At 41.1% G+C, this 27865-nt stretch overlaps 1 protein-coding gene across 2 annotated transcripts in view; it reads right to left on the bottom strand.

The window, feature by feature from the left end:
- The window catches only part of snapc1b (small nuclear RNA activating complex, polypeptide 1b), a 39442-nt gene that overhangs the window by 7889 nt on the left and 3688 nt on the right, over nucleotides 1-27865 (bottom strand). The window contains exons 1-9 of one of the 2 annotated variants that reach the window (XM_072271485.1): nucleotides 17536-17731; nucleotides 15406-15569; nucleotides 9925-10084; nucleotides 9251-9391; nucleotides 8052-8159; nucleotides 7739-7894; nucleotides 4639-4704; nucleotides 1235-1297; nucleotides 762-873 (exon numbers count right to left, since the gene is read on the bottom strand). In XM_072271485.1, the coding sequence (XP_072127586.1) occupies nucleotides 762-873; nucleotides 1235-1297; nucleotides 4639-4704; nucleotides 7739-7894; nucleotides 8052-8159; nucleotides 9251-9391; nucleotides 9925-10084; nucleotides 15406-15533 (934 nt within the window). In that variant the 5' untranslated portion in view covers nucleotides 15534-15569; nucleotides 17536-17731. Of the gene's footprint in view, nucleotides 1-761; nucleotides 874-1234; nucleotides 1298-4638; nucleotides 4705-7738; nucleotides 7895-8051; nucleotides 8160-9250; nucleotides 9392-9924; nucleotides 10085-15405; nucleotides 15570-17535; nucleotides 17732-27865 lie in introns of those variants that run through there. The other variant, XM_072271495.1, reaches the window with a different exon arrangement.

Genomic DNA, 27865 nt, shown 5'->3' with positions numbered 1-27865 from the left:
ATTTTTTTTTTGAAGACAAGTATTTTCTGAAAATAAATAGGGAACAAATGTGCCACAGAATCAGTAAGTTGTTCCATGTCCCTTTCCTAGACTATACAGTATAATCAATCGCAATGAGCTAAGAAATTCTGGACAGAAATACCATCTTTCCCTTTTTTCAGTAACCTTAAATACAAAAAGCACCCTGGAGTTACTAGCCACGCATGCAATGCTTAAACAGTTGAACTACTGACAAACATTAATTTTCAAATCTAATCCCAAAACAACTGGAAGTACTCAGGAAGCCTGAGAGCATCTAAGAGATTTCAGTTGATGATCTTTCAAATTTCCAGTATCTTCAGCAGGGGTTTCTTTATGCTGTGGACCAATACCATTAAGCAAGGAGCCCATGGACCCCAGATTGGGATCTCCAAATACAGTATTTACCAACAAGGGCTAAAATGTGAATAGGATTTTGGAATGATTGTATATGAAGAACCTGAAGGAATTCCAGCAGCTCAGGCAACACATGCGGAGGGAAACGGACAGTCAACATCAGTTTAAGATAATTTCTGTATACATTTTAGAGTGAACCCTGAAACCACACAAAAAATATACATTTATTCTTTTCACAAGATTTACCATATAAGATCTTTTATGGGCAGATTTGACATAGTATGCACACTATATGCTTATATTACAATGTAGGTAATATTGTAGAGCTGTACTGAAAAGAACCATACTCTGAAACACAACTCACATAAGAAAACATTGAAAATTACCTTTCTCGTTGGCTCGATTTTTCACTGATGAATTTCTCACTTTTGGAGGTTTCTCTCCAGTTGTCTGATCAGACTCAGTTTTTACTTGCCGGTGCCGCCTAGATCTTGAGACCTTAAAAATATTAGTTTTAAACAATTAATGACCTGCTTATATCACATGAAACCACAGGACATTGTTTTTTTTTTTATTCCTGAAACAAAACATTAAAGCCTAACAATGCTCACTTAAACACAAAGAATGGAATTCTAAGCAACATAATTATTCAAGGCCTTTAATAAGAATTGTACCTTTACTAAGAAATATATTTTAACGCTGGTGTTGAATCAATTTCAGGTCTTCTAAAATAAACTTTACATCCAACCACAGAGTAAACTATCAATTTTCCATTCAGTGAAATTTAAGTACTTATTTTTGTAATTACAAATCAAACATTGCTAAGTAAGACATAATGTCATGATTTTGGCATACAGACCTTGACTACGGAATTATATGATTTTGACTTTATCTCTGCTAGGGTCTGTGCACGCCTGGAACCCTGTTTGAAAAATAAAGCTCATGTTAAGCAGTTTCTAAATTAATTCTTATTTTTAAAGAATGCAAATTAAAGCAAAGTAATATTCCTGATCATTCAGTTATATTATATCGTTCTACGAAATATTTACATGTTATAATACTAAACTGTACCATACTAAACGCAAGCACTTGCCTAACAAAGATACAAGTTTCACCTCCATTCTGGTCTGACAACATTAGATGGACTTCAGTTACAATGTTGAGGAATGGTACATTGACACTTGTCCATGGATTCAGAAGAAAGCATTTTCCTTCTGATATGAACCAAAGCTAATTAACAATTAGTTTCAAGTCCTCCCTCAAAGAAAAGAATGCAATGAACGTTAGTAATTTCTCAGTTAGTAATGAAGTACTGGAATAACATAACACACATGAGAAAAAAGTCAGGGGTGGCTCAAGTATGGCTCACTTAATAAGACCAGCTGAACTGGCTGCAATCCCAAATCTGCATTCCTGTCATCCCCTTGTTTGTCAAATATCTATCCACCTACCATTGCTATTTTGCTCATATAAAGCTGATGCTGTATGAGAGCATGTACCAACCCCACCCTCCCCCCACACATAAAGAAACAAAAACTCTCAAACCCCAAACCCCTGCCTCGCACAAAAACTAACAGCTCACCCACACAGAGAAACAGCGGAAAGTACATCAAACTCCCAGCCCATCAAACGGCAAAAATGAAAAAAGGGGCAAGAAAAAAATTCACAAACTGAAGGCAATAGTGTACTGAATATATGACTTAAAGATTTAGTCTGCACTCACCTGCTACAAATTTGTAATAAATTTTGTCTTCATATTTATCAATTATTATAAGTATCAGCTAATCATTCAACCTCATATACCGATAATGAAAATAGATCAGATAAATGATCTCTTTCCTATCTTACCTTACCTAATAAAACTAAAATGCTTAGCTTTTAGATATACTTAAAAATAATTTATACATGTAAAGAAAGTGAGGCACATCAACAGTGATGGTTGGCTGAGAAAGTACAGGAGGACCAGCTATTCACTGATAATCACAATTTGCATGGGCAACTGATTTTATCGAGGACACAGAATAAAGGACAACCTAGAAGACAGAGATGGTCAGTGACCACTGGATGGAAGAACTCCTTAAAAGTTTTTCTGTCCTTGATGTGAGCCACACCTGACCAAAGGTCCGTTTGTCAAATGAAAAACAACAAGGCCTCAGGAGTAGGTGATATTCCTGCTCAATTGTTAAAATCCTGTCAGAGAGGAACCTCAATGAGAACTTCATGTTTGAGGACCTCAGAGATAATAAATTCTCGACAATGGTAACAAGAAGACAGGGCACTTTGATGCCTGCCACGGTAACAATCATCAACAGGTGTCCCCTCAACCACTTACCAGCGACTCCCCAAATTGCAGTGTGGATTCTGTCCACAAGAAGCCCCAAATGACCAAGATTTGCACACCACTTCAACTTCAATCAAGGTGTCTGAATGCAGGGATCAACTTCAATCAAGGTGTCTGGTCTTTTAGAACTCATAAAAGCCTTTTAATCTGTCAGTTGAGTGGGAATTTGTAGCATCTAACCACAAAAATTCATCTCTGGTTTATATTTGTTTTATGATAGGCCCAAACTCAGTTCAGACTTGCATCCAGCAAGGCTGTGTCAACACTCCAATCATAATTCAAATTTATTTTTGCACAAGAGTATATTGTTGAATAGCAATATATACATGAAATATGGAGAAGTGGCCATAATTTTGCACAAGGATAAGAACCTGCTACAGTTATTGGGAAAAAACTGGAAGCCTAAGATGGCCTGTAAGCAAAAATGACCAACAAAGAGAAGAGGTAAATGGGATTTGGTATGAATTACTATGAAGGCAGTCTTGGAGAACTTCAGGCAAATGGGGGAGGGGGGATAAATCAGAGGTAACAAAAGCAAGGATAAGGGTTTCAGCTGTAGGAATACACTAAAGCAGGGTTGAAGACAGGATTTATAAAAATGTGAAAAGATTTACTATAAAGTTACCTGGGTTACATCACCTAAGTTACAGAGAAAGGTTGAACAAGTTGGGTCTTTATTCTTTGGAACGTAGAAGGTTGAGTAAATAGAGGTATTTAAAATTATGAGGGGGATAGATAGAGTTGATGTGGATAGGCTTTTTCCATTGGGGGGGGAGATTCAAACAAGAGGACATGAGTTGAGAGTTAAAGGGCAAAAGTTTAGGGGTAACATGAGGGGGAACTTCTTTACTCAGAGAGTGGTAGCTGTGTGGAACGAGCTTCCAGCAGAAGTGGTTGAGGCAGGTTCGATGTTGTCGTTTAAAGTTAAATTGGACAGCTATATGGACAGGAAAGGAATGGAGGGTTATGGGCTGAGTGCAGGTCGGTGGGACTATAGGTGAGAGTAAGAGTTCGGCACGGACTAGAAGGGCCAAGATGGCCTGTTTTCGTGCTGTAATTGTTATATGGTTATATGGAGACCAGACACAAAGTCATAACGATGCTAGGACAAATAGTTCACTAGATTTTATAACACAACCTCATTCATTGGCCATGAAGAGTCCATGGATCCAGAATAGAGTTTGCAGTGCTTGAGGACAACAAAGACTGACTAAGCTAAAATCAATACATAAAAAGTAATATTACTTACCTGTCCTATAATGTACCCTAATTTAGGATTCAAAGTCAAAAACATAACTTCTTCAGGCAAGACTGACTTTTCTCCTCATGACTGTCTCTTGCTACATTCTATGACACTCAGTATATTCCACACTAGGGTATGATCTCCAATATGAAATTTTCTCAGCACTACTCTTTTAGCTGTGGAACTTAATTCATCCTAATTCTACATGTATGGAGTACATATTCGGAAGGACAGAAGTTGTATAACATTTGAACCCAGGTCAATACTAGTTCTGAAAGTCATTAAAAATCGATAAGTAATACTTTAGTACAGTCAACAGTGGGACAGTGATTAAAATACAAAACAGCTCTATACCATTAATCTTACAGTAAGCCTGGAGGAAACAAATATAATTAAAAATGAGTGGCAAGGATGGAATACTTGAAACTCATTCACTCAGCATTTTTTTCTACAATGAAGACCTGAACAGATTTAAACAATATAAATCAAGTGATCCAGCAAGCAAGGATTGATGAATAATTTACATTGCTTCCTACAAAAATGATGTAATAATTCAACAAAACTTACATAATGCCAGAAATCAATACAATTCAGTCTTAGATCTTCTGATGCCAAACAAGAGAAATCCAAAATTTCAGCACAAACAATAAAGCCATCAATTTCATTGCACTCTTCTCACCTTGTGTGTTTCAGGCTCATCATCTTCAGGAACAGGGATTCCTGGCTGGTCAGTTAAGTTTAAGTTCTGTAATAGTTTTCAGATTAAAAAATTAATGTACTGTACTTTCTTAAAATAAATTCATAAATAGCTATACTGAAGCTCCCGAACATTAGTTAGAAAATGAAAACCTGACAGAATGCACTGATCAGAAAGCTTCTCTGCCAAAATTAGCATTCAACCAGTATTGTAATAAAATATAACCCGATTTATCAAAACACTAAAGAAAGAATTGGTGATTTTGTTGACTCTCCTGGCCTCTGGCATTTTGGGGTATTCCGGTATTCCAGAAATTTGAAGCCTCTCAATCAGCTTGCTTAAGATAGATTTCAGAATAATAATAAATGACTACATACACCAAAAAGGTGTACATTCAAACAGAATACAAATCCACAGAATAGCAGACAGTGCACTGTTTTGCACTGCATCTGTTCAGTCTAGAGGGATTGGCTGTATTACAACCTCAAAATCCAAGCATTTCTACAATATAAATTTATGTTGATACTGCATATAAACAGTACCAAGTATTTATTTTGCACTTCTAACAAGAAAAAAATTGCAAGGTACCTAACAAAAGCTTTACTGAACAAGAATGTGGCATTAAATCTTGCAGATGTCAGGTCAGAAAGCAGAAGACTTTATGAAACATATGTTGTAGGGTGCTCTATAAAAGGAGACAAATGCAAAGATTCAGAGGGTTAGAGAGAGTATTTCTCAACTTAAAGGAACGGCAGCTGAAAATCCACTTGCAGGTGGTGAAGCAACTAAAATGAAGTGCAAAAGGATCACAGTCAGAGGAGCAGGGAGATTGAACAAAGGTACACGACTGGAAAAGGTTGGAGAGTGGAAGTCGGTGAGTCTGTGGACTTCAAAACATGGATGAAGATTTTAAAATGAAGCTGTGTTGTAGAAGCTGTGTTATGAAGATGAGTGACCACATAATTAAACAGCAAGTAAGACTAAAATGGTTAAGGTACATGAGGTAGGCTTTGGATCTGATCCTTCAAGAAAAGAACTTAAGCAGCGACCCAGGTGCACAACGGAATAGAATTCTTGGAATAACAAAGGTATGAATGAGAACTTCAGCTGAACTGAGCCAAGGCAGAGCTGAATAATAACACAGGATTAGAAATATCTGTTTTAGTCAAGCAATAGCTAAGTGGGTGAAAACTTAATCAAATCAAACAAGATCAAAGTTGCAAACCTTCTCCTGAAAAGGGAAAAGTGACCAGGAACCTGCATAAGTACCAGGGACCATGAGAATGTTTCCAGCCTTCTGTATATGAGAGTTTTGTTCGTCTTATACTAAATGTCAGATGAGCAAGAAGACAAATCAGAAATAGTAAAATGACCCAGAGGGAGGTTTGAGAAACAAGTCCAGTCATCCATCTGTGGAACCTGATTGGGAGACTTTACGATGGCATCACCAAACCACAGCATGCAAGTGAGAAACAGAATGACAAGGATCAATCCTAAAACTTGCAAAAAGTTGGAAGGTTGATGTCAGTGGAAAAGTTCCACTGAGATACTAACATCAAAAGCAGATGGAAAAAGTCAGAGAAAAATAAAACATACATATGGATAGAACCATTATTTAAATTTTACACAGGGAACAAATTTTAAATTTGCCACATCACCATAACCAAATCCCTGGAAAAAGACCTGAAGAGGAAGCTTGGTTCCAAGTTCTCTTATCAAGTCTATAATACTACACTGCTGTGTTTGTTTGAAAGCACCTGACTCAATTTTTTTCCTGCACAAATTCATTGCAAATGCATTAGTTACACCATTAGGCTATCCTGTACTGCCTCAGCTGGTTTAAACTGTTGATACAACCTTGTTAATCTTAATGAAAGGTTGCACGAGGCAACACAGAAAGAACTCATCAACATTTGTCATTGGAAAAACAAATGATTGCTAGAGATTGCTTCCCTATTCCCGGCGTGCAAACTATTTCCACACTATATCTTGGGTTGACAGTATATCCTACAAATGATTAAGATCTAGCTTCAACCTAAAGAGCATCAACTTCCATGAAGCATTTATTCACTAAATGCAAAAGCCAACTGCAGCAGTTGGTCATAACACTGGAGGAGCTTAGCTAACTCAGAACACATTATCACTTCTACCTGGGAGTTTTCTCAAGCCTTCTGGGTCAAAGGGTGTCTGATGAATTTAAAAGCCAAATAATTTTTACAGGGATCTTATGAGACACAACAAGGGAAATAAGGAAGGAGACTCTTAACAAGAAGGAAGCCTTATCAAAGAACAGTGCAGGCTGGCAGAACAAGATAAGAAAGAAGCCAAAAAAAGGTCCTGAGTTTTATGAATAAAGCTGTACACCAGAATAACAAAATCATGATGAATCTTTACAGCATAATGGTTTGACCACAAATGAAACATCATATCCAGTTATTAGCACCTCACTTTAGGAAAGATATGAAATACTTAGAGAGGGTGCAGAAGCAATTTAGTGGATTGATGCCAAGAATAAAGAACTTGATGAAAATTTAAGTTAATGAAAATTGGAGATATTCAGAATCACACAAGATCTTGACAGAAAATTATCATACTGATCATACTTTGGTCCAAAACCAAAGGAGAAACAATGAAGGTAATCAGCAAAAAAAACACAAATGATAAGAAAATATTTTTTTTTAATTTAGTATTGAAACGCACTGTGAGGAAAAAAGGTGGATTCAACTGCAGAATTCGAGAGGAAGCTAGATAAATCCTTAAAAGGAACACATATCCAAGGCTTTCAGCAGGGGGTGGGTGTGGTAAAAGGAGGACTAGATCAATTACTTTTGTATGGAGCAGACAATGACTCATTGGGACAAAGAGAGTTTTGTGCCATAACAGCAAACTTTGATTGAGGTAGGAGCAAAAGGAGAATGGATAATTCTGTATTTTCTTTCCATGCTCCAAGGTAACTAATAAGTTACACATTTATATCAACCTCTGCATCTATGGTGTTAATGACTCGAACAATTCTAACCAGCTTTAATGCATCTTGTATTGAAAATCATATCACATTGCATAAAATTAGACATAGCTTCACCTTGTTCTCTTGCCACTGTTGGAATTCCACTGCAATGTTCTTCAGATCTGACACGAAGTTCCCTCGAATTAAGCTTAGTGCTTTGTCCAGCTGTGTTTTGTTTGCAGAGATCGTATGTTTCATAGCTTGATAATGTTCATGGACATTTGTTAGTTCCTTTAAAAGGGGAAAAGAAATTATTTCTATGTCATTGCTCAGGAGGGAAGTAAAAAAATCCGTCCCTTTGCCTGGGCAAAACTTCACTATGTCCTCTTCCAAATAACTGCCCATATGTCTGTTTTTCAATCCAAGTCATTCCCCATTTAGGTCATACCTCTAAAGCTTCAGCACTAATCAGCTCAGACACCAAATTAGACTTTTCCCGTAAGTTCTCATTAACGTCATCATTGGGCAATTTCTTCCTCTTTCTATTGTAAGTTAGCTGAAAAAGAAACAAAAAGGAATTTATCACCTATTTTTAAACTAATTCAATCTTAGATATGCTTGCTCATTGATGTATCATTATCCAGTTTGAGAATGAAACTGAAATGGAACTGAGGCATCACAGTAGTGTACTGGTTAACACAACGCTTTATAGTACCAGTGACCCGAAATCAATTCTCGCCACTGCCCATTGGGAGTTTGTACGTTCTCTCCGTGACTGCGTAGGTTTCCTGCAGGTGCTCCGGTTTCCTCCCACAGTACCGGTTGGTTGGTCAATTGGTCTTTGTAAATTGTCCCATGATTAGGCTAGGATTAACTTAGGGGATTGCTGGGCAGAGCAGCTTGAAGAGTCAGAAGGGCCTATTCCATGCTGTATCTCAATAAACAAAAAATATAATGATCTGCACCTTGACCGGAGAGTAAAAAATATGCGAAGGATTTGCACTCCGATATAAAACTCCTCAATAGAGTACCATGCAGTTCTGATTCCAACCACACCCTTTATATAATGTGGAATTGGTTACTATGCAGAGGAGACTAAGCGTTTTATTTTCAGATTTGAGGAGAGGCTCATAGGCAGAGTTGTTTACTTGGGAGCAAAAAGACTGCAAGGAAGAACTTAACGGAGGTGTACAAAATTATATGGATATAGAAAATTTAGAAAATGAGACTCTTCCCCTTAACAGAGTTGTCCATGACCAAAGGATGGGGACTATGGCGAGGGGGTAGAATATTTAGAAAATATGAAGATTTCTGTTTTCACAAAGAAGATCAATGAAGTCTGGAAATCTGCCTGAAGGTGGAGTAAGTATTCCTTAAAATTAAATATGTATTTGGACAAGTCACAGAATAGAACATGACGGTCAGATGATGGTCAATGGGAACAATGTAGATAGGTACTTTATAGCCAGCATGTAAAAGGTAGTCTGAGAGTCTGCTTCATGCTGTAGACCTCTGATTATATGAATTTGATGAGGCTGTTTATTTAAAATAGAAAAAGAACTGATGTACCTATATAAATATTGATAAAACAACAGTTGGCAGACTTCTCAAGCTTTCATAAACCATAGAGCCTCAATTGGTACTTACCAATGTTGGCATTGCTGTGAAATGGAAGGCTTTGTCATTTAGAAGTTTTTTCAGAATATACACAGCATCAAAATGTTCTGCATTCACCATTTCTTCTTGACAACTGACCACCTCATCCCAATTCTTCAATGCTATCCTTATCTGTAGAAAATAGACTGAATTGCTCATCGCATAAACGTGTTTTGGGCATTTTAATTCAAACCCAATCACAATCATCAGGGAATTTTAAAAAAGTACATACCTCCAATTCCTCACATATCGCATAAACTATTCCTCACCTTAAAGGTGAGAAGATAAATTAATCGTTATTTGCAGTTAAACAGGAAAAAATAAATTGAATATATAGCAGAAATAGGATTTAACAATGTCCAAAGTGTCAACACAACGTTTAAACTCCATTGATGCTTCCTTGCGTCTCAATTCTTTTACCATCAATGCTATCCACTATAACTATTATTTTCCCCACTGTGAATACAGCAGTTTTTTTTCTCTCTCTGAATCACAAAGTATTTACTAGTGACTATTTCATATCTATGGGCCAGACTTGTGGTGCCCCCACCAATGGAAGGAGCTCTGTGTCCAAAATGTACAGGATAACCTCTACGGAATAGAAACAAATATGCACTAATAGCTTGGAGTAATCGAACACTCAGCAAGGTAAATCTGGCACATACCTTTTCCTTAGGTTGACAGAGCTGTGTATTGTATAGTCCATAAAGAAGGTACAAGCCTCCTAACCGGATCTGAAAGCTGTAAGGAGGGAAAAAGTATCGACTTGCCAGAGCTAGCGCTTCCCTTGCAAAAGTCCTCCTGTCAATTTTGCCCATTTTTCCACTGAAAGAAACAAATAACAGTGGCACATCTTATATTCCTATCTACCTTAATAACATTAACAAATTTAGAATAATACTTTTGGTCCTTTCATCCAATTCACTTATACAACTTCTAAAAAGTTGAGGGCCTTCGCATTGACCTCTTGAATTTACCACTCACTGTATCTCAACAACCAGAAAAGGCACACTGATGTCTACTTCAATTCCACAGAAATAACCATATCAATTTTAATCCCCACTCCCATTCCACTATGTTGGTGCCTGGCACCCTCTTCTGTCATGAGGCCACACTCAGGATGAAGAAGCAATGCCTCATATTCCATCTAGGTAGCCTCTAACCTGATATAATAAACATTGATTTCTCCAACTTCTGGTGATTATTTTCCCCCTCCCTTTTCCCTCTTATTCATTCTCCCACTCTGGCCCCCATCTTACCTCTTTTCCTCACCTGCCTATCACTTCCCCTTTCCCTTTCTCCCATGGTTCACATTCCTTTCCTACCAGACTCCTTCTCCAGCCCTTTACCTTTTCAACCTCTCACGTCCCAACTTCTTACTTCATATCCTTTCTCCCACCCGCCTAGCTTCACCCATCACCTTCAAGGTTGTACTCCTTCCACTCCCCCCAGCTTCTTACTCTGGCATCTTCTTTCAGTCCTGAAGGATCTCAGCCTGAAACGTCAACTGTCTATTCATTTCCATAGATGCTGCCTGACCTGCTGAGTTCCTCCAGCATCTTAAGACCATAAGACAAAGGAGCAGAAGTAGGCCATTCGGCCCATCGAGTCTGCTACGCCATTTTATCATGAGCTGATCCATTTTCTCCTATTTAGTCCCACTCCCCTGCCTTCTCACCATAACCTTTGATACCCTGGCTACTCAGATACCTATCAATCTCTGCCTTAAATACACCCAATGACTTGGCCTCCACTGCTGTCCGTGGCAACAAATTCCATAGACTCACCACCCTCTGACTAAAAAAATTTCTTCATATTTCTGTTCAGAAAGGGCGCCCTTCAATCCGTAAGTCATGCCCTCTCGTACTAGACTCCCCCATCATGGGAAACAACTTTGCCACATCCACTCTGTCCATGCCTTTTAACATTCAAAATGTTTCTATGAGGTCTCCCCTCATTCTTCTAAACTCCAAGGAATACAGTCCAAGAGCAGACAAATGTTCCTCATACGTTAACCCTCTCATTCCTGGAATCATTCTAGTGAATCTTCTCTGTACCCTCTCCAACGTCAGCACATCCTTTCTTAAATAAGGAGACCAAAACTGCCCACAGTACTCCAAGTGAGGTCTCACCAGCGCCTTATAGAGCCTCAACATCACATCCCTGCTCCTATACTCTATTCCTCTAGAAATGAATGCCAACATTGCATTCGCCTTCTTCACTACTGACTCAAGCTGGAGGTTAACTTTAAGGGTATCCTATACGAGAACTCCCAAGTCCCGTTGCATCTCAGAACTTTGAATTCTTTCCCCATTTAAATAATAGTCTGCCCGTTTATTTTTTCTGCCAAAGTGCATAACCATACACTTTCCAACATTGTACTTCATTTGCCACTTCTCTGCCCATTCTTCCAATCTATCCAAGTCTCTCTGCAGACTCTCCGTTTCCTCAGCACTACTGGCCCCTCCACCTATCTTCGTATCGTCAGCAAACTTAGCCACAAAGCCATCTATTCCATAATCTAAATCATTGACGTACAATGTAAAAAGAAGCGGCCCCAACACTGATCCCTGCGGAACACCACTGGTAACCGGCAGCCAACCAGAATAGGATCCCTTTATTCCCACTCTCTGTTTCCTGCCAATCAGCCAACGCTCTATCCACGTATGTAACTTTCCCGTAATTCCATGGGCTCTTATCTTGTTAAGTAGCCTCATGTGTGGCACCTTGTCAAAGGCCTTCTGAAAATCCAAATATACAACATCTATTGCATCTCCCTTGTCTAGCTGACTGGTAATTTCCTCAAAAAATTGTAATAGGTTTGTCAGGCAGGATTTTCCTTTAAGGAATCCATGCTGAGTTCTGCCTATCTTGTCATATGCCTCCAAGTACTCTGTAACCTCATCCTTGACAATCGACTCCAACAACTTCCCAACCACCGATGTCAAGCTAACAGGTCTATAATTTCCTTTTTGCTTCCTTGCCCCCTTCTTAAATAGCGGAGTGACATTTGCAATCTTCCAGTCCTCCAGAACCATGCCAGAATCTATCGACTTTTGAAAGATCATTGCTAATGCCTCCACAATCTCCACAGCGACTTCCTTCAGAACACGAGGGTGCATTCCATCTGGTCCAGGAGATTTATCTACCTTTAGCCTATTCAGCTTCCTGAGTACTTTCTCTGTCGTAATTGTGACTGCGCACACTTCTCTTCCCTGCCACCCTTGAGTGTCCGGTATACTGCTGTCTTCCTCAGTGAAGACTGATGCAAAATACTTGTTCAGTTCCTCTGCCATCTCCTCATCTCCCATTACAATTTCTCCAGCATCATTTTCTATCGGTCCTATATCTACTCTCACCTGTCTTTTACTCTTTATATACTTGAAAAAGCTTTTAGTATCCTCTTCGATATTATTTGCTAGCTTCCTTTCATAGTTAATCTTTTCTCTCTTAATGACCTTCTTGGTTTCCTTTTGTAAGGTTTTAAAAACTTCCCAATCCTCTCTCTTCCCACTAATTTTTGCTTCCTTGTATGCCCTCTCTTTTGCTTTAACTTTGGCTTTGAGTTCTCTTGTCAACCACGGTTGCATCCTTTTTCCACTCGAAAATTTCTTCTTTTTTGGAACATACCTGTCTTGCACATTCCTCATTTCTCGCATAAGCTCCAGCCACTGCTGCTCTGCTGTCTTTCCCGCCAGTGTCTCTTTCCAGTCAACTTTGGGCAGTTCCTCTCTCATGCCACTGTAATTTCCTTTACTCCACTGAAATACCGACACGTCAAATTTCGGCTTCTCTTTTTCTAATTTCACAGTGAACTCAGTCGTCTTATGATCACTGCCTCCTAAGGGTTTCTTCACCTCAATCTCTCCAATCACCTCCAGTTCATTACACAATACCCAATCCAGTACAGCCGATCCCCTAGTGGGCTCAACAACAAGCTGTTCTAAAAAGCCATCTCGCAGACATTCTACAAATTCTCACTCTTGAGATCCAGTGCTGACCTGATTTTCCCAATCCACTCACATGTTAAAATCCCCCACAATTATCATAACACTGCCCTTCTGACAAGCCTTTTCTATTTCCAGTTGTAATTTGTAGTCCACATCACTGCAGCTGTTTGGAGGCCTATAAATAACTGCCATCAGGGTCCTTTTACCCCTGCGATTTCTTAGCTCAACTCATAAAGATTCTGCACCTTCCGATCCTATATCACCTCTTGCTAATGATTTAATATCATTTCTTACCAATAAAGCCAAGCCTCCCCCTCTGCCTACCTTCCTATCCTTCCGATACACCGTGTATCCTTGGACGTTCAGCTCCCAGAGACATGCATCCTTTAGCCAGGTCTCAGTGATGGCCACAATATCATACCTGCCAATCTGTAGCTGTACAACAAGATCATCCACCTTATTCCTTACGCTGCGTGCATTTAAGTACAACACCTTAAGACCAGTATTTGATACTTTTGCTTTGATTTCACTGCAACTTTATTGCACTGCATCTCATCCCAATGGCTACAAATTTGCCCCATCACCTGCCTGTCTTTCCTGACATCTTTAATGCTCACAATCTTTGATTTATTTCTGTTTTCCCCTTCCTCCACTCTATCATTCCGGTTCCCATCCCCTTGCCAAATTAGTTTAAACCCTCCCTAACAGCTCTATTAAACTTTCCCGCCAGGATATTGGTCCCCTTCGGGTTCAGGTGTAACCCGTCCTTTTTGAACAGGTCATACTTCCCCCAGAATAGATCCCAATTATCCAAGAATCTGAAGCCCTGCCCCCTGCACCAGTCTCTCAGCCACGCATTCATCTGCCTGATCCGACTACTCTTGCCCTCGCTAGCACGTGGCACAGGTAGCAATCCCGAGATTACTACCCTGGAGGTCCTGCTTCTCAGCTTCTTCCCTAACTCCTGGAAATCTCTCTTCAGGACCTCCTCCTTTGTCCTATCTATGTCATTGGTACCAACATGTACCAAGACAACTGGCTGCTCACCCTCCCCCAACACACACCTTGTGTGTGTTGTACTGCTGCCTAGTCTCTCTTTCCTGTTAGCTACCCAATCCAGTTATTTCCTCCATGCTAAAGCTTTCTAAGTTCAAGTTCAGGTTTAATTGTCATGCAACCATCCATGAAAACCCGTGAACATAGGCAAACGAAACAGCATTACTCCAGGGCCAAGATACAAAAACATAGTACCACAGAACACAGCACAAGGCACACATAGCAAATATAAGATAGCAGTAAAATACAGTCACATAAAAAAGTCCCTGAGTCCATGAATGTTGCAGCAGTCTGCCTTCTTGGCTTCTGCTGAGCTAACACTGGAGAGCAGCACCAACTCCAGCAAAGACGCCATGCCACACCACCTCTGACAACTCCAGTGAAGCATACCAACATCTCTCTACTGGGCAGCTGCAAACAGGCAACACCACAGTTCGAGGCCGAGTCCTTGCTATGATTGAGGCCATCTGGCTCCCCCATCGTCCGCACCTACCGTTCACCAATAAAACAGTGAATCAGACTTGCAGCACTGCACGCTACCAATGTCCAAAAGGGTCTTGTGATCACTAAGACAATCGCTTGCTATTAGACAGCACACTGCCTTTGAGCACCAACTCCTCTCTGTTGCAGGTAGCAGCACGGTCCACACCAAGTCCAGCCCCCTTAGTTTTTCCTGCAATGAACAACTCTGATGAGGTACAACTGCAGGACTTTAAGCTCCTAATGTCCATCAGGGTCTAGCAACCATGAAAAAAAAAATTATGCTTAAAAAAAATAGACAATAAAACCTTTGGTTGGCCCCGGAAAAGTCACTACGCCCGAGAATGCCATCAACTTACTGTAAGTTTTAATTTCCACAATAACTTTTGATGCAGCTCCTTATTAAATGCTTTCAGGAAATAGTGTTCATTTACTTATTCACTTTTATCCACATACACATTAATACTTCAATTTCTCTTTCATAAAAAACAGCCCACTAATGAAATGTACTCGGTAGGACTAGATGAGAAATGGATCTGTCTCAGATTAAATACACTTCACGGCTATTAATGGTCCTGATGTCAGTCATCTGGGCATCAACATTTTCGTAAATGCAAACCTTAATCACTGAATTAACATTCTAAAAAATAGAATTCTTACTAAAAGATAGTAGAGAACTTCATGTCTCGCCAGATGGCAGAGAACTCCTCATAGCGCACACTTCCAGTTTGCTGAAAGTGCAGAAGCAACCTCTCATAATCAGTTTTCAAACCAGCTGTTAATGACATGGTTCCCTCTTCTGCAGCTCTTCAGTCTGAGACACCCTGAGGACAAGATTAAAATGAAATACATTTTAGGATAAGGAGATTGCATCAACAATGTGTGCACATGCACCTAACTCTCTTTTAAAATAACATCAAGAGATGTTTGGCTCAGTAAGCTTATCCAACAAGTTTCTGGACCATGTAGATCAGAAAAGTTCAGTCACAAACTCCAGGCTAACTCGGGCAACTGTGAATGGGGAAAGAAAATGATACAGGAAACATTCAATAGGAAAAGCAGGGCATTCATTGCCAGCTTGTGCTGTAGTAGCCCTAGTTTAGAGAACAAAATAACCCAACTGGACACGACTGCTAGAAAACTGAATACGTCAGCTGGAGTGACATTAAAAGGTCTGAAATTGGAATGAATTAACCAGATGCAGAATGCATCCTCATGTATTTGCACTTATCAAAACAGAATAACTCAGTTCTTCACAATATATCAAACCCAATTCAAAATATAGGGATATTCCATTGGTTACCAAAATATTAAAGGTGTATGTGATTCTGCTATTTGTGGATGTGTGCGTAGCCCACTGCTCTACTATCTCTACCCTCAGGACTGTGTGGCTGGGCACAGCTCAAATGCCATCTATAAATTTGCCAATGGCAAAACTGTTGGCAGAATCTCAGATGGTGACAAAGAGGCATACAGGAGTGATTAGATCAGCTGATTGAACGGGATCGAAGCAACAACCTCAGACCAAGAAACAGATTATGGACTTCGGGAAGGCAAAGTTGGGAGAAAACACACACAATCCTCATCGAGGGGTCACCAGTGGAGGGTGAGCAGCTTCAAGTTCCTGGATGTTAACATCTCAAAGGATCTATCCTGGACCCAACATACTGATGCATTCATGAAGAAGGCATGCCAGTGGCTATACTTCATTCGGATTTTTTGGAGATTTGGTACGTCACCAAAGACTAGCAAGTTTCCAAACATACTGAGGGGAGCATTCTGATTGGCTGCATCATCACCTGGTATTGTCTCTGATGCACGGGGTTGTGAAAAGCTGCAGAGGGTTGCAGCCGGCTCCATCACGGGCACGAGCCTTGCACCATCGAGCACACCTGCAAAACACTGCACCTTGAGAAGGCAGCATCCATCATTAAGAACCCTCACCATCCAGGACATGCCTTCTCATTACTACCATCAGGGAGGAGGTATGAGGCCTGAAGACACTCTTAACATTTTAGAAACAGCTACTTCCCCTGCACCATCAGATTTCCGAATGGTCCATGAACCCATGAACACTACCTCACTGTTTGGCTTTCCTTCTTGCTTCATTTAGTTTTATATTTCTTACTGTAACCTACAGTTTTGCTGCCACAAAGCAACAAATTTCACAGCATACATAAATCAGTGATAATAATCCCGATTCTGACATTCAACATATTCTCTGACCTTTCTCTGCAAGGTTAAGTAACAAGATTTTAGTTTAAATCAAAATACTACTCTTTTTTAATTTGAAAACTAAAAGGAATGCATCTACTAGCTGCCAGCAAACAATAGGTTAGAGAATGAAAGGGCATTTAAACAGTGATGCTACTGTAAAATACCAAAAGCAACACACCAACTCACATCTTAGGTAGATTGCCAATATACAAATAAAAGTGGACCCCTCCCCCACTAGCCACTCTTAGGACTACAAATGGCAGAAATAGCTTTCCCAGCAATACATAACAATGTGCTACCACACTGCAATATTAGCCATTTTCCCAAACAAAACAACAACAATAAACACCCTGCATTTAGAGGGCCGGCGTTGCACACCCATCTTCAATATCTCGGTTCTGAGAAAGAGATCAGATACGAGTGGAACGTGTCGATCATGTCGACGGGTACTGGCACGTCTGTGCTGGAAGATCACTTCTCCACTGGTGAGGTAGTCATATAAACCACTACAGTGCAGCAACACGCCTGCCCGGGGATCTGGGCACAGTGCAAAGATAACGCAGCCACATTTACCTTTAAGGGACACTCTTACGCGGAATTCCGACAGGAACCGATTTAGGCTAACGCTGCGTGTGATTTGCAGGTACGTCTCAGCAGCACTGAGCTTCCCGAGCAAGGACGAGCTTAGGGTCCAGGGAGCCGCCAACCCCACGTCTGCCCCGGGGCCGAACCGCCTAGCGACGGCCGGATCAGGTGGGACCCAAGCTACGGTGTCTCGAACGGCCAAAGCAGTGGGAGCGCCGCCTACGGGCGACAGAGAACGTGCTGAGCAAAAAGTACGATCGTTTCTCAAAACAGCTCTATTAAACGTGGACTTAAGCTGTGTACATACATCTATTGATGCTTCTGGGCACATCTTCAGTGATGTTCCTGGAATCATCGGGTGCTTCGGGTCTTTCAACATCATACAACCTTCTCCAGGTGACCCAGCCAGGGCTGATCAGACCCCAGCTTGTGTCCAGATGGCTAGCTACTTATGACTCCATGGCTCCGCTCTTTTGAGCCACAGCCATCTTGAGGCCCTCTCTGCCGCATCGGTGGTACTGCGGATGGCTCTCCTCTTCCTCTCTCCCTCGATGCCCAAATTGCTGAATGCTCTGGCTAAGGAATGGGCTACGAATCCCCTACAACCAACCTCCACTGGGAGACACCTCGCTCTCCATCCAGCCTGCTGACAGTCGCTGACCAGTCCTGCGTACTTGGAGAGCTTCCTTTCAAAGGCCTCCTCCAAGCTATCTTCCCATGGGAAGCTGAAATGTTTCTTCCAGCGTCGATGAGGCAGGAGTTCTCAACCTGGGGCTCACGGTCCCCTCAGTTAATGGTAGAGGTCCATGGTATAAAACGGGGTGGGAACCCCTGCACTAAAAGAAACCAAGGAAAGCAAAGAATAAGGAGACTCAGAAGACTGCTGATGCTGGAATCTGGAATGACAAACCAGCAGCTGGAAGAACACAGCATGTCATGCAGTATCTGTGGGGGGGAAAGAATTTGTTTCCTCCCACAGATGCTAGTGATTCACAGAGCTGCTCCAGCAGAAAAATTGTTGCAGGCATAGGCGAACAATACAGGAAGAAGAGCAAGTGATTGTAACAGATTGACCCCTCTGCTGTGCTTTGTCATACAATAAGATGACGTCTAATCTTCGGCTTTGAGATTTTTCTGTCCAGCCTCTAGAACAGTTGACTCACTTGTAGTCTCAAAATCTATCTCAAAGTTCAAAGTAACTTTGAACTTTTAGATTTACTTTGAACTTTATATGGCACCATCAGAGGAAATATCCTCTAGAAATTACTCTTTATATGTCTATATCACAAACAAGAGAAAATCTGCAGCTGCTGGAAATATATCACCTTTCCTTACAGAGAACAGAGGACCAACTTGTTCAATGTGTCCTCTTAACCCAAGAATCAGCCTCCTGAATCCACATCAACTTGTATATACACCCATCTATATCCGACCTTGTATTCAGGACAGTCCCTAGGGAACCACAGCCATGAGAATAACTTGTGAAGAAGACACCCAGAACAGGTGGACCCCATGACAACCTCCCACCTCGACCTATGAATAACTACTTTGGCTGGCTTAGGATCAGTGCAAGGCACATGGGCATACATTCTGCCATGTCCTCTAATTCACTGACCGACAGACATAAGAAAGGCTCTCAAACTAAATTAGTGACAAATCAAAATCTCAATTCAATCAATGGAAAACCAGGTAAATCTCTTCAAGGAGAATGAAAGCAGCACCAGTTTGGTTAAGAGTGCTAAACTAAACTTAAATACTAATAACGAAAGCTCAGTAAAACAAAATTCAAATTAAAATCAAAATAATTGCAAATACTTTTCTCAGGGCAGGAGAGACTAGAACTAGATGGTAAATTGTTAAAATGAGAAGGCAGAAATTTGAAGATTTGAGGGTAAGGTGTTGACACCTGGAATGAACTGGCAAAGTACACTGTAGAAGCAGATCGAGTTACTATATATGTACTGAGATAGGACCTATCTCATAGAGGGTACAGACAAATGGGAATAGCATAGATGGACATCACAGTCAACACAGAAAAGGTGAATTGAAAGAGCACATTTCTGTGTTGTATGGTTCTATAGTAATATCCAAAATAATCAACTTTAGGATTCTGTATTCCCCAGGAACTGTTAAACCATAAAGCCAAAATAATAAAGACTCAAAGCTACACGACAGGGAACTGAAGTGCTTCAGTAACAACCTGCTGAAGGAACTCAGTGGGTCGAGTAGCATCTATAGGCAGAAAGGAATCATCAGTGCGTCAGGCCAAAATCCCTGCATCAGGACCAAGAATGACGACAGGAAGGAGCCAGCATGAAGAGGAGGTGACGGGCGCAGGAGATGGTTGGTGGATCGAGCAGGAGGGAAGCGAATGATAATGGACAATTGGGGAAGGGTGGAGAGTGGAGGCAGGTGGATGACAGATGGAGGCAGACAAAGGAAAAAATGGATGGGAGCAGCTTGGGGAAGGGAAAATGAAGGTGGAGACAGGTACAGTTACTTCCAGACCCTCTAAAATATTTCTGTCAATCAATAACAAAACAATTGAAGAGGAGTTAATGTAATTGCTGGAATGATCTTTCCCACACTAGAGAACAATAAGCAAGCACCATACAAACTACTGTATATGGTAACCTAGATCAGGAGTCCCCAACCTTTTTTGCACTGTGGACCGGTTTACGATTGACAATATTCTTGCGGACCGGCCGACCGCGGGGGGGGGGGGGGGGGGGGAGGGTAGGGCTGCCAACGGACAAGAGTAGCAGTCAAATACGTTGAGCTTACCCCGAGAAAGACTACAATGACCATGAAGCCCTGGGCTTGTTTCCCTGCAACAACATGGTCCTATCAAGGGGTGATGGGAGACAGCGATACTCAAAGGGAATTCCTTATGTCCAGTCTATTCCGCAATTTAGTTTAAGTTGCATTCATTGCAGAAAACCCCGCTTCGCAGTGATATGTTGGAAATGGAAGCAACATTTTCAGTGCTTTCATGGCTATCTCAGGATAGTTAGTCTTGACTTTGATCCAGAATGCCGGCAGAGATGTTATGTCAAACATACTTTCCAGTCCCTCGTCATTTGCAAGCTCGAGGAGTTGATCTTCTTCCCGCGCTGACATGGATGATGCGCGGGTAATGACCTCGCTTGCGTTCAAGCTCAACAGTGGGCGTGACAAGGAATGAGGAAAGGTGCAGCTGACTCATATCGCCAAATCATGTCGTTTCCACACGGCCCGGTAGCACGTGCTTTGCAGCCCGGTACCGGTCCGCGGCCCAGTGGTTGGGGACCGCTGACCTAGATACACCAGGTGGAACATCTTGGTTTAAAACGTTATATGCTTCAATGTGCAACAATAGGGTAAATTTAGAGGTTAGGTCAACAAGATTTTAAACTGGTACCATATACATAAATTCTCATTTCCGAGCATGACAAAGACTTAAAAATCAATACCCAGGATTAGATTTTTTGAGGAGTTTTAGGTTCTATAACATAGGAGGAAAATTAAAGGGATAGAGGGAGTCAAACTAAATGAAAACCAACAGAATACTGAAAAGAAAATAAATTTGACAAGTCAGTGCTGGACCAGTGAAGATTAAAAGTTGATTTGATAGGCATAATTAAAATTCAGAAAAAGAGGTTAAAGTGGTCCTGATGAAGGGTCTCGGTCCAAAACATTGACTGTACTCTTTTCCATGGATGTGACCTGCGGAGTTCCCCCAGCTTTATGTGGATATTGCTTAAAATGGTCTTGACAGAATCAAGAATGTCCCCAGATGCTTCAAACCCTCCACAATCAACCCTGTAGCAAAGAAATCAGTTGTAGCCTGTCTGAATGATTACCGTCCCATTGCCCTGACACCATAGTGATGAAATGTTTTGAACAGCTTGTCAAGCCTCATATCACAGCCAGCCTCCCCTCATCGCTGGATCCTCTACAGTCTGCTTATCGTCAAAATCGCTCTATGGAGGACGCAATATCCACCACACTGCACACAGTTCTCTCTCACTTGGACAACAAAGACACTTATGCCAGAATCCTGTACATTGATTTCAGTTCAGCGTTCAATACCATCATCCCGCAGAGGCTAGTGGAGAAACTGTCGCTGCTTGGCCTTAACACTGCCATGTGTCGCTGGATTCTGGATTTCTTGACAGAGAGACCACAGTCAGTCCGTGTTGGCAGGAACAACTCTGACTTCATCACGCTGAGCACCGGATCTCCACAAGGCTGTGTACTTAGCCCATTGCTGTTTACACTGCTAACACATGACTGTGCAGCCGGGTTCAAGGAGAACCTGATCATTAAATTTGCTGATGATACCACAATGGTGGGGCTCACCAGCAAAAATTATGAAATAATGTACAGGGAGGAGGTCAATCACCTAGAGAGCTGGTGCAGTGATAACAACTTGATGCAAAACCAAGGAGATGATCGTCGATTTCAGACGGTCTCAGCCGGAGCACACACCCCTCAGCATCAGCAGCTCCACAGTGGAGAGAGTGGAAAACACCAAGTTCCTTGGGGTGCGGATCTCGGACAATCTCACCTGGTCCAAGAACACCACTGGGATTGTGAAACGAGCCCAGCAGAGATTGCACTTTCTGAGGAAGCTTAAACAAGCATCACTCCCCACTAACATCTTAACTATATTCTACAGAGGCGTGGTTGAGAGTGTGCTGACCTTTAGCATCACAACCTGGTACTCCAGCTGCAGTGCTGTCAACAGAAAAGCCTTGCAGAGGGTGGTTAGGGGAGCAGAGAAGGTTATTGGGGTCTCCCTATCTTCTGTCCAAGACCTCTTTCAGAGTCGATGCCTCCAGAAGACACGGTACATCATTAAAGACCCCTCACACCCTCTCCATGAACTGTTTGTTCTTCTGCCATCAGGCAAACGTTACAGGAGCATCAAAACTAAAACCACAAGGCTACTAAACAGCTTCCTCCCACAGGCAGTCAGACTGCTAAATAGCTGCTCTAGCTGACTCTGCTTTGGACACTTTTAACTTGCACTGGACACTTATAACTTGATTTTAACCGACATGTGGCTGTTGTGTTTTACTATTTATTGTTATGTTTATTATTTAGTGTTGCGCTTGTTATGTTATGATTGCACTGCTCCTGGGAAACGCTGTCTCATTCTGCCCTGCAGAGCTGATGTACGGTTAGAATGATAATAAAGTTTTTTGAATCTTGAATCTTGAATCTCAAAGAGATACTTTTATACAGGGTGAAACTCGGGCAGATAATCATGAAGGACAGAAAGTGGAAACCAAGTCAATAATTCTTCACAAGACTTCATGCCAAACTGTGTAGACCCCAGACAAACTACAAACCATATTAAGAAAAACAAGAGTTCCCCAGCTGATAAATAATTCCTAGCCAAAATTAAAACTAATTGTTTCAAATCATATTGCTACATTGAACAAATTTCCCTTATCTTAGAAAACATTAAAGGTTTTAAAAACATTCTTTGAAAACGAAGATAGCAATAACTGTTTATACAGTGCTTTTAATTCTGCAAGACACTTCACAGAAACACACTCAAACAAAAAAGTTAATGTTGTGCACGAGCATATTAGGACAAAATTCCAAAACCTTGCTCAGATTCCTATAAAGGACTTGAGACCAAGTAGAGTAGTGACATCAAATCCATTTCATAGAATGTACATTTGACAAAATGTGCAAGAGTTCTGCTTCTCAACATCACAATTTCAAAGCAATAACACTGAAAGAAATTATAAATTTAATTGGTCAATTTTTCTCTCTCAAAAGTAAGCAATAATATTGTTCAGGCAATTAAATTAAGGATCCTATAATGAGATACATTCATATCACAAATTAGAATTTGTCCCGAGGACATTCATTCTTCATTATTACAAGTTTTGCCTCTGGAATGTTCAGCTAATGGAAAACGTAGATTATAAACTTAAACTCTGCATACTAGCTTTCTTTTAAAACTCTATGCAAAATTTACACCTCTAGAGTTAGATCTTCTACAGAAGTTATAAGAATATCAACAATGTCCAAGAACAATAAGAGCCTGTCAGACTTCTGAAAAACCAGGATCTCATGGGGCAACATTACATCTTTGAGTCAGTTACTTACAAACTCATCCCTTACAAATATGGAAATTGTTTTGGATATGACATTAACAACAAATACATTATAGTGACCCTCTCTTCCCATTGGTAGTCAAATTACTGTACATAATAAGTAGCAGGAATACTCAGCCAGTATTCTGGGAATTCTGAAATAGCATCAGGTCTCAGGCATATTGCAGAAAGACATTACAAATTACCATACTTTTGAAAATCAGGGAGATGAGATCAGCTAAAATTCCTTTTAGTCATCACCATCCAGTGATTCATATTGAGGAGTGTATGACAGTTGTCAGGAACAGTATCTGTGAAAGAATATAGTTCTTTCAGAAAAAGAAAACCCTTTCCAGGAATAGGAACAAGAAGCAAATTTAACATTATTTTCAAAAACAAGCTTCACTTGTGTGGGACCTTTATTATTAACTATTTCTAAAAGTGGGCAAGGGATTATTGCCTTATGTGTTATTAGACTTGTCAAGGTTTTCAAAGCAGGAGTTCAAATCCTGGAGGAAAGCTGAAAAATTCAAATTCAATTACTTAAAAACCTCTGGCATTAAAAACTTTACTAATTAATTATAATCATGAAACTACTAGCTTACTGTAGAAGATATTTGGCTCCCAAATGATATGGGTGAGGAAAGAACTCTTCCATGATTACCTACACCATAGAGCCACAGCAAAGTACAGCACAGAAAAAGGCCCTTTGGCCTATCTAGTCCATGCCAAACTACTTAAACCTGCCTACTCCCATCAACCTGCATTGAGGACCATTGCACCCCGTATCCCTGGAATCCACGTAGCTAATCAAACTTCTCTTAAACTTTGAAATTGAGTTTACATACATCACTTGCACTGGCAGTTCAATCCACACCTATGCGATCCTCTGAGTAAAGAAATTTCTCCTGATGGTTCCCTTAAACTTTTCACCTCTCACCCTTATCCGTTAACCCACCCTTATCTCATTGTAGACCCAACCAACCTCAGAGGAAAAAGCCTGCTTGTATTTACCCTATTAATACCTATCATAATTTGGTATACCTCTACCAGATCTCCCCACAATATTCTACATTGTATTCTAGGGAATACAGTCTTAACCTATTCAATCTTTCCTTATAACTCAGGTTCTCCAGTTCTGGCAACACCCTTGTAAATTTTCTGTGTACTCTTTCAACCTTATTTACATCTTTCCTGTAGGTTAGTGACTAAAACTACAAATTATGCCTGACCAACATTTTATACAACTTCAAGATAACATCCCATGTCCTGTACTCAAAACGTTGATTTATGAAGGTCAATGGGCCAAAAACCTTCTTTATAACCCAGTCTACCTGTGACACCACTTTCAATAAATTATGAACCTGTATTCCCAGATCCTTCTGTTCTACCACACTCTCTAATGCCATAGCATTCACTGTGTAAGACCTACCCTGGTTGGTTCTACTGAAGGGCAAACCTCACACGTATCTGCATTAAATTCCATCTGCCAATTTTTCAGCCCATTTTTCCAGCTGGTCCAGATCCCTGTACAGTCTCTAATAGTCTTCCTTGCTGCCCACTACACCCCCAATCTTTGTGTCATCAGCAAATTTGCTGATCCAGTTAACCACATTATCATCCAGATCCTTGGTACAGTATAGATGAGAAACAACTCTGCACTGAGCACTGATCCCTGTGGCACTCCACTAGTCACAGGCCTCCAGTAAGAAAGACAACCATCTACCACCACCTCCTGGCTACAGTCCACATCTATCCAAATATTCATACATCTGGTCCCTTAGAATACCTTCCAATAACTTTCCCACCATGTATGTCAGACTCACAGGCCCATAATTTCCTGGTTTATTTTTAGAGCCTTTCTTAAACAGCAGAACAACACTAGCTATTCTGCTATCCTCTGGTACCTCACCTGTTGCCAAGGATGACTTAAATATCCCCGCTAGGGCCCCTGCAATTTCTTCACTTGCCTCCCGCAGGGTCAAAGGGAATACTTCGTCAGGCCCTGGGGAATTATCCACCCTAATCTGCCTGAAGACTGCAAATACCTCCTCCTCTACAATCTGTATATGGTATGTGACCTCACTTCCATAGACTCTATGTCCGTCTCCTGTGTAAATATAGATGGAAAAACATCCATTTAAGATCTCCCATATCTCTTTTCACTCCACATTCTGTTCTTCCAGAGGACTAATTTAGTTCCTAACAATCCTTTTGCTCTTAGAATATCTGTAAAAACCCTTAGGATTCTCCTTCACCCTGTCTGCTAGAGCAACCTCATGCCTTCTTTTAACCCTCCTGATTTTTTTCTTAAGTGTTCTCGTGCATTTCTTATACTCCATAAGCACCTCATTTGTTCCTTCCTACCTGCCTAGACCTGCAATGCATGTCATTTTTTTTTTCTTAACCAGGGCCTCTATATCTCTTGAACACCAAGGTTCCCTAAACCTGTAATCTTTACTTTTTATTCTGACAGGCACATATAAATTTTGTAATCTCAAAATTTCTCTTTTGAAGGCCTTCCACTTACCAAGTACATCTTTGCCAGAAAACAGCCTATCCCAATCCACAATTGCCAGATCCTTTCTGTTACCATTAAAACTGGCTTTTCTTCAATTCAGAATCTCAAACTGCAAACCAGACCTATTTTTTTCCCTATTTACTTTGAAACTAATGGCATTAAGATCACTGGATGCAAAGTGTTCCCCTATGCAAACTTCTGTCACTTGCCCTGACTCATTTCCTAACAGCAGATCAAGTTGGGACTTCTACATACTGATTAAAGAAACTTTCCTCAACATGTTTAACAACTCTACCTCATCTAGTTCCTTTACAGTACGGGAATCCAGCCAATATGTGGAAAGTTAAAATGACCCACTATAACAACCTTATGTTTTTCGCAGCAGTCTGTGATCTCTGTACAAGTTTGTTCCTCTAAATCCCACAGACCGTTGGGTGGTCTATAATACAGGCCCATTAATGTGGTCATACCTTTCTTATTCCTCAGTTCCACCAAAAGGTTCTGGACTGATATTCTCCAGTCTGTGCTGACTGAGTACTGCTGTGACATTTTCCCTGAGTAGTAATGCCACTCCCCTCCTTTATTCGCTCCCGTCTGTCACATCTAAATCAATGGAACCCCAGAATATCATGCTGCCAGTCCTGTCTTTTCTGCAACTGTCTCATTATTCATTACAATATCATAATTCCCAGTGTTGACCATGCCCTGAGCTCATCTGCCCTTCCTGCAATATTTTTTGCATTGAAGTATACACAGCTCAGGACATTAATCACACCATGCTCAACCTTCTGATTCCTGACTTTGTCTGAGGTCTTAACAGCATCATCTCCACAACTTCTCCATTGTGTATTCTGGTACTCGGGCCCCCACACCCACCCACACTCCCACTGCACGGCTGTGCAGCACTAGCAAACCTTCATGCTAGAATATTAGTCCCCCTCCAGTTGAGGGGCAAACCATCTCTTCTGTACAGGTCCCACCTTCCCTGGAAGAGAGCCCATGATCTAAAAATCTAAAACCCTCTCTCCTGCACCATCTCCTTAGCCATGTGTTAAAACTGTATGATCTTCTTATTTCTGGCCTCACTAGCACGTGGCACAGGTAGCAATCTTGAGATCACAACCATAGAGGTCCTGCCCTTTAACTTAGCACCTAACTCCCTGAACGCCCTATGCAGAACCTCACCACTCTTCTTACCTTTGTCATGGTACATGGACCATGACCTCTGGCTGTTAACCCTCCCACTTAAGAATGCTGAGGACTCCATCTGGGATGTCCTGGACCTTGGCACCCAGGAAGCAACAATATGTACCATCCGGGAATCGCATTCTCATCCACAGAACTCCTTTTTGTTCCCCCAGCTAATGAATTCCCAATCACCACAGCTACCCTTTTCTCCCCACTTCCCTTCGGAATCATAGAGCCAGACTCAGGCCAAAGAGCTGACCACTGTAACTTTCCTCTGCTAGGTCATCCCCCCTTCAACAGTATCCAAAGAACTGTTAAGGGGGATGAACCCAGAGGTACTCTGCACAAACTGTTCAACCTCTTTCCCCTTCCTGTCACCCATTCTCATGTCCTGCATCGAGGGTGCAACTACCTCTCTATATCTCCTATCACTCACTCAGTCTCCCGAACGATCTGGAGTTCATCCAGTTCCGGCTCCAATTTCTTAACGTGGAGTGTTAGAAACTGTAGCTGG

The sequence above is a fragment of the Mobula birostris genome, chromosome 1 (assembly GCF_030028105.1).
Source record: "Mobula birostris isolate sMobBir1 chromosome 1, sMobBir1.hap1, whole genome shotgun sequence".
NCBI lineage: Eukaryota > Metazoa > Chordata > Chondrichthyes > Myliobatiformes > Myliobatidae > Mobula > Mobula birostris.
This window is presented reverse-complemented; position numbering and strand designations above follow the sequence as displayed.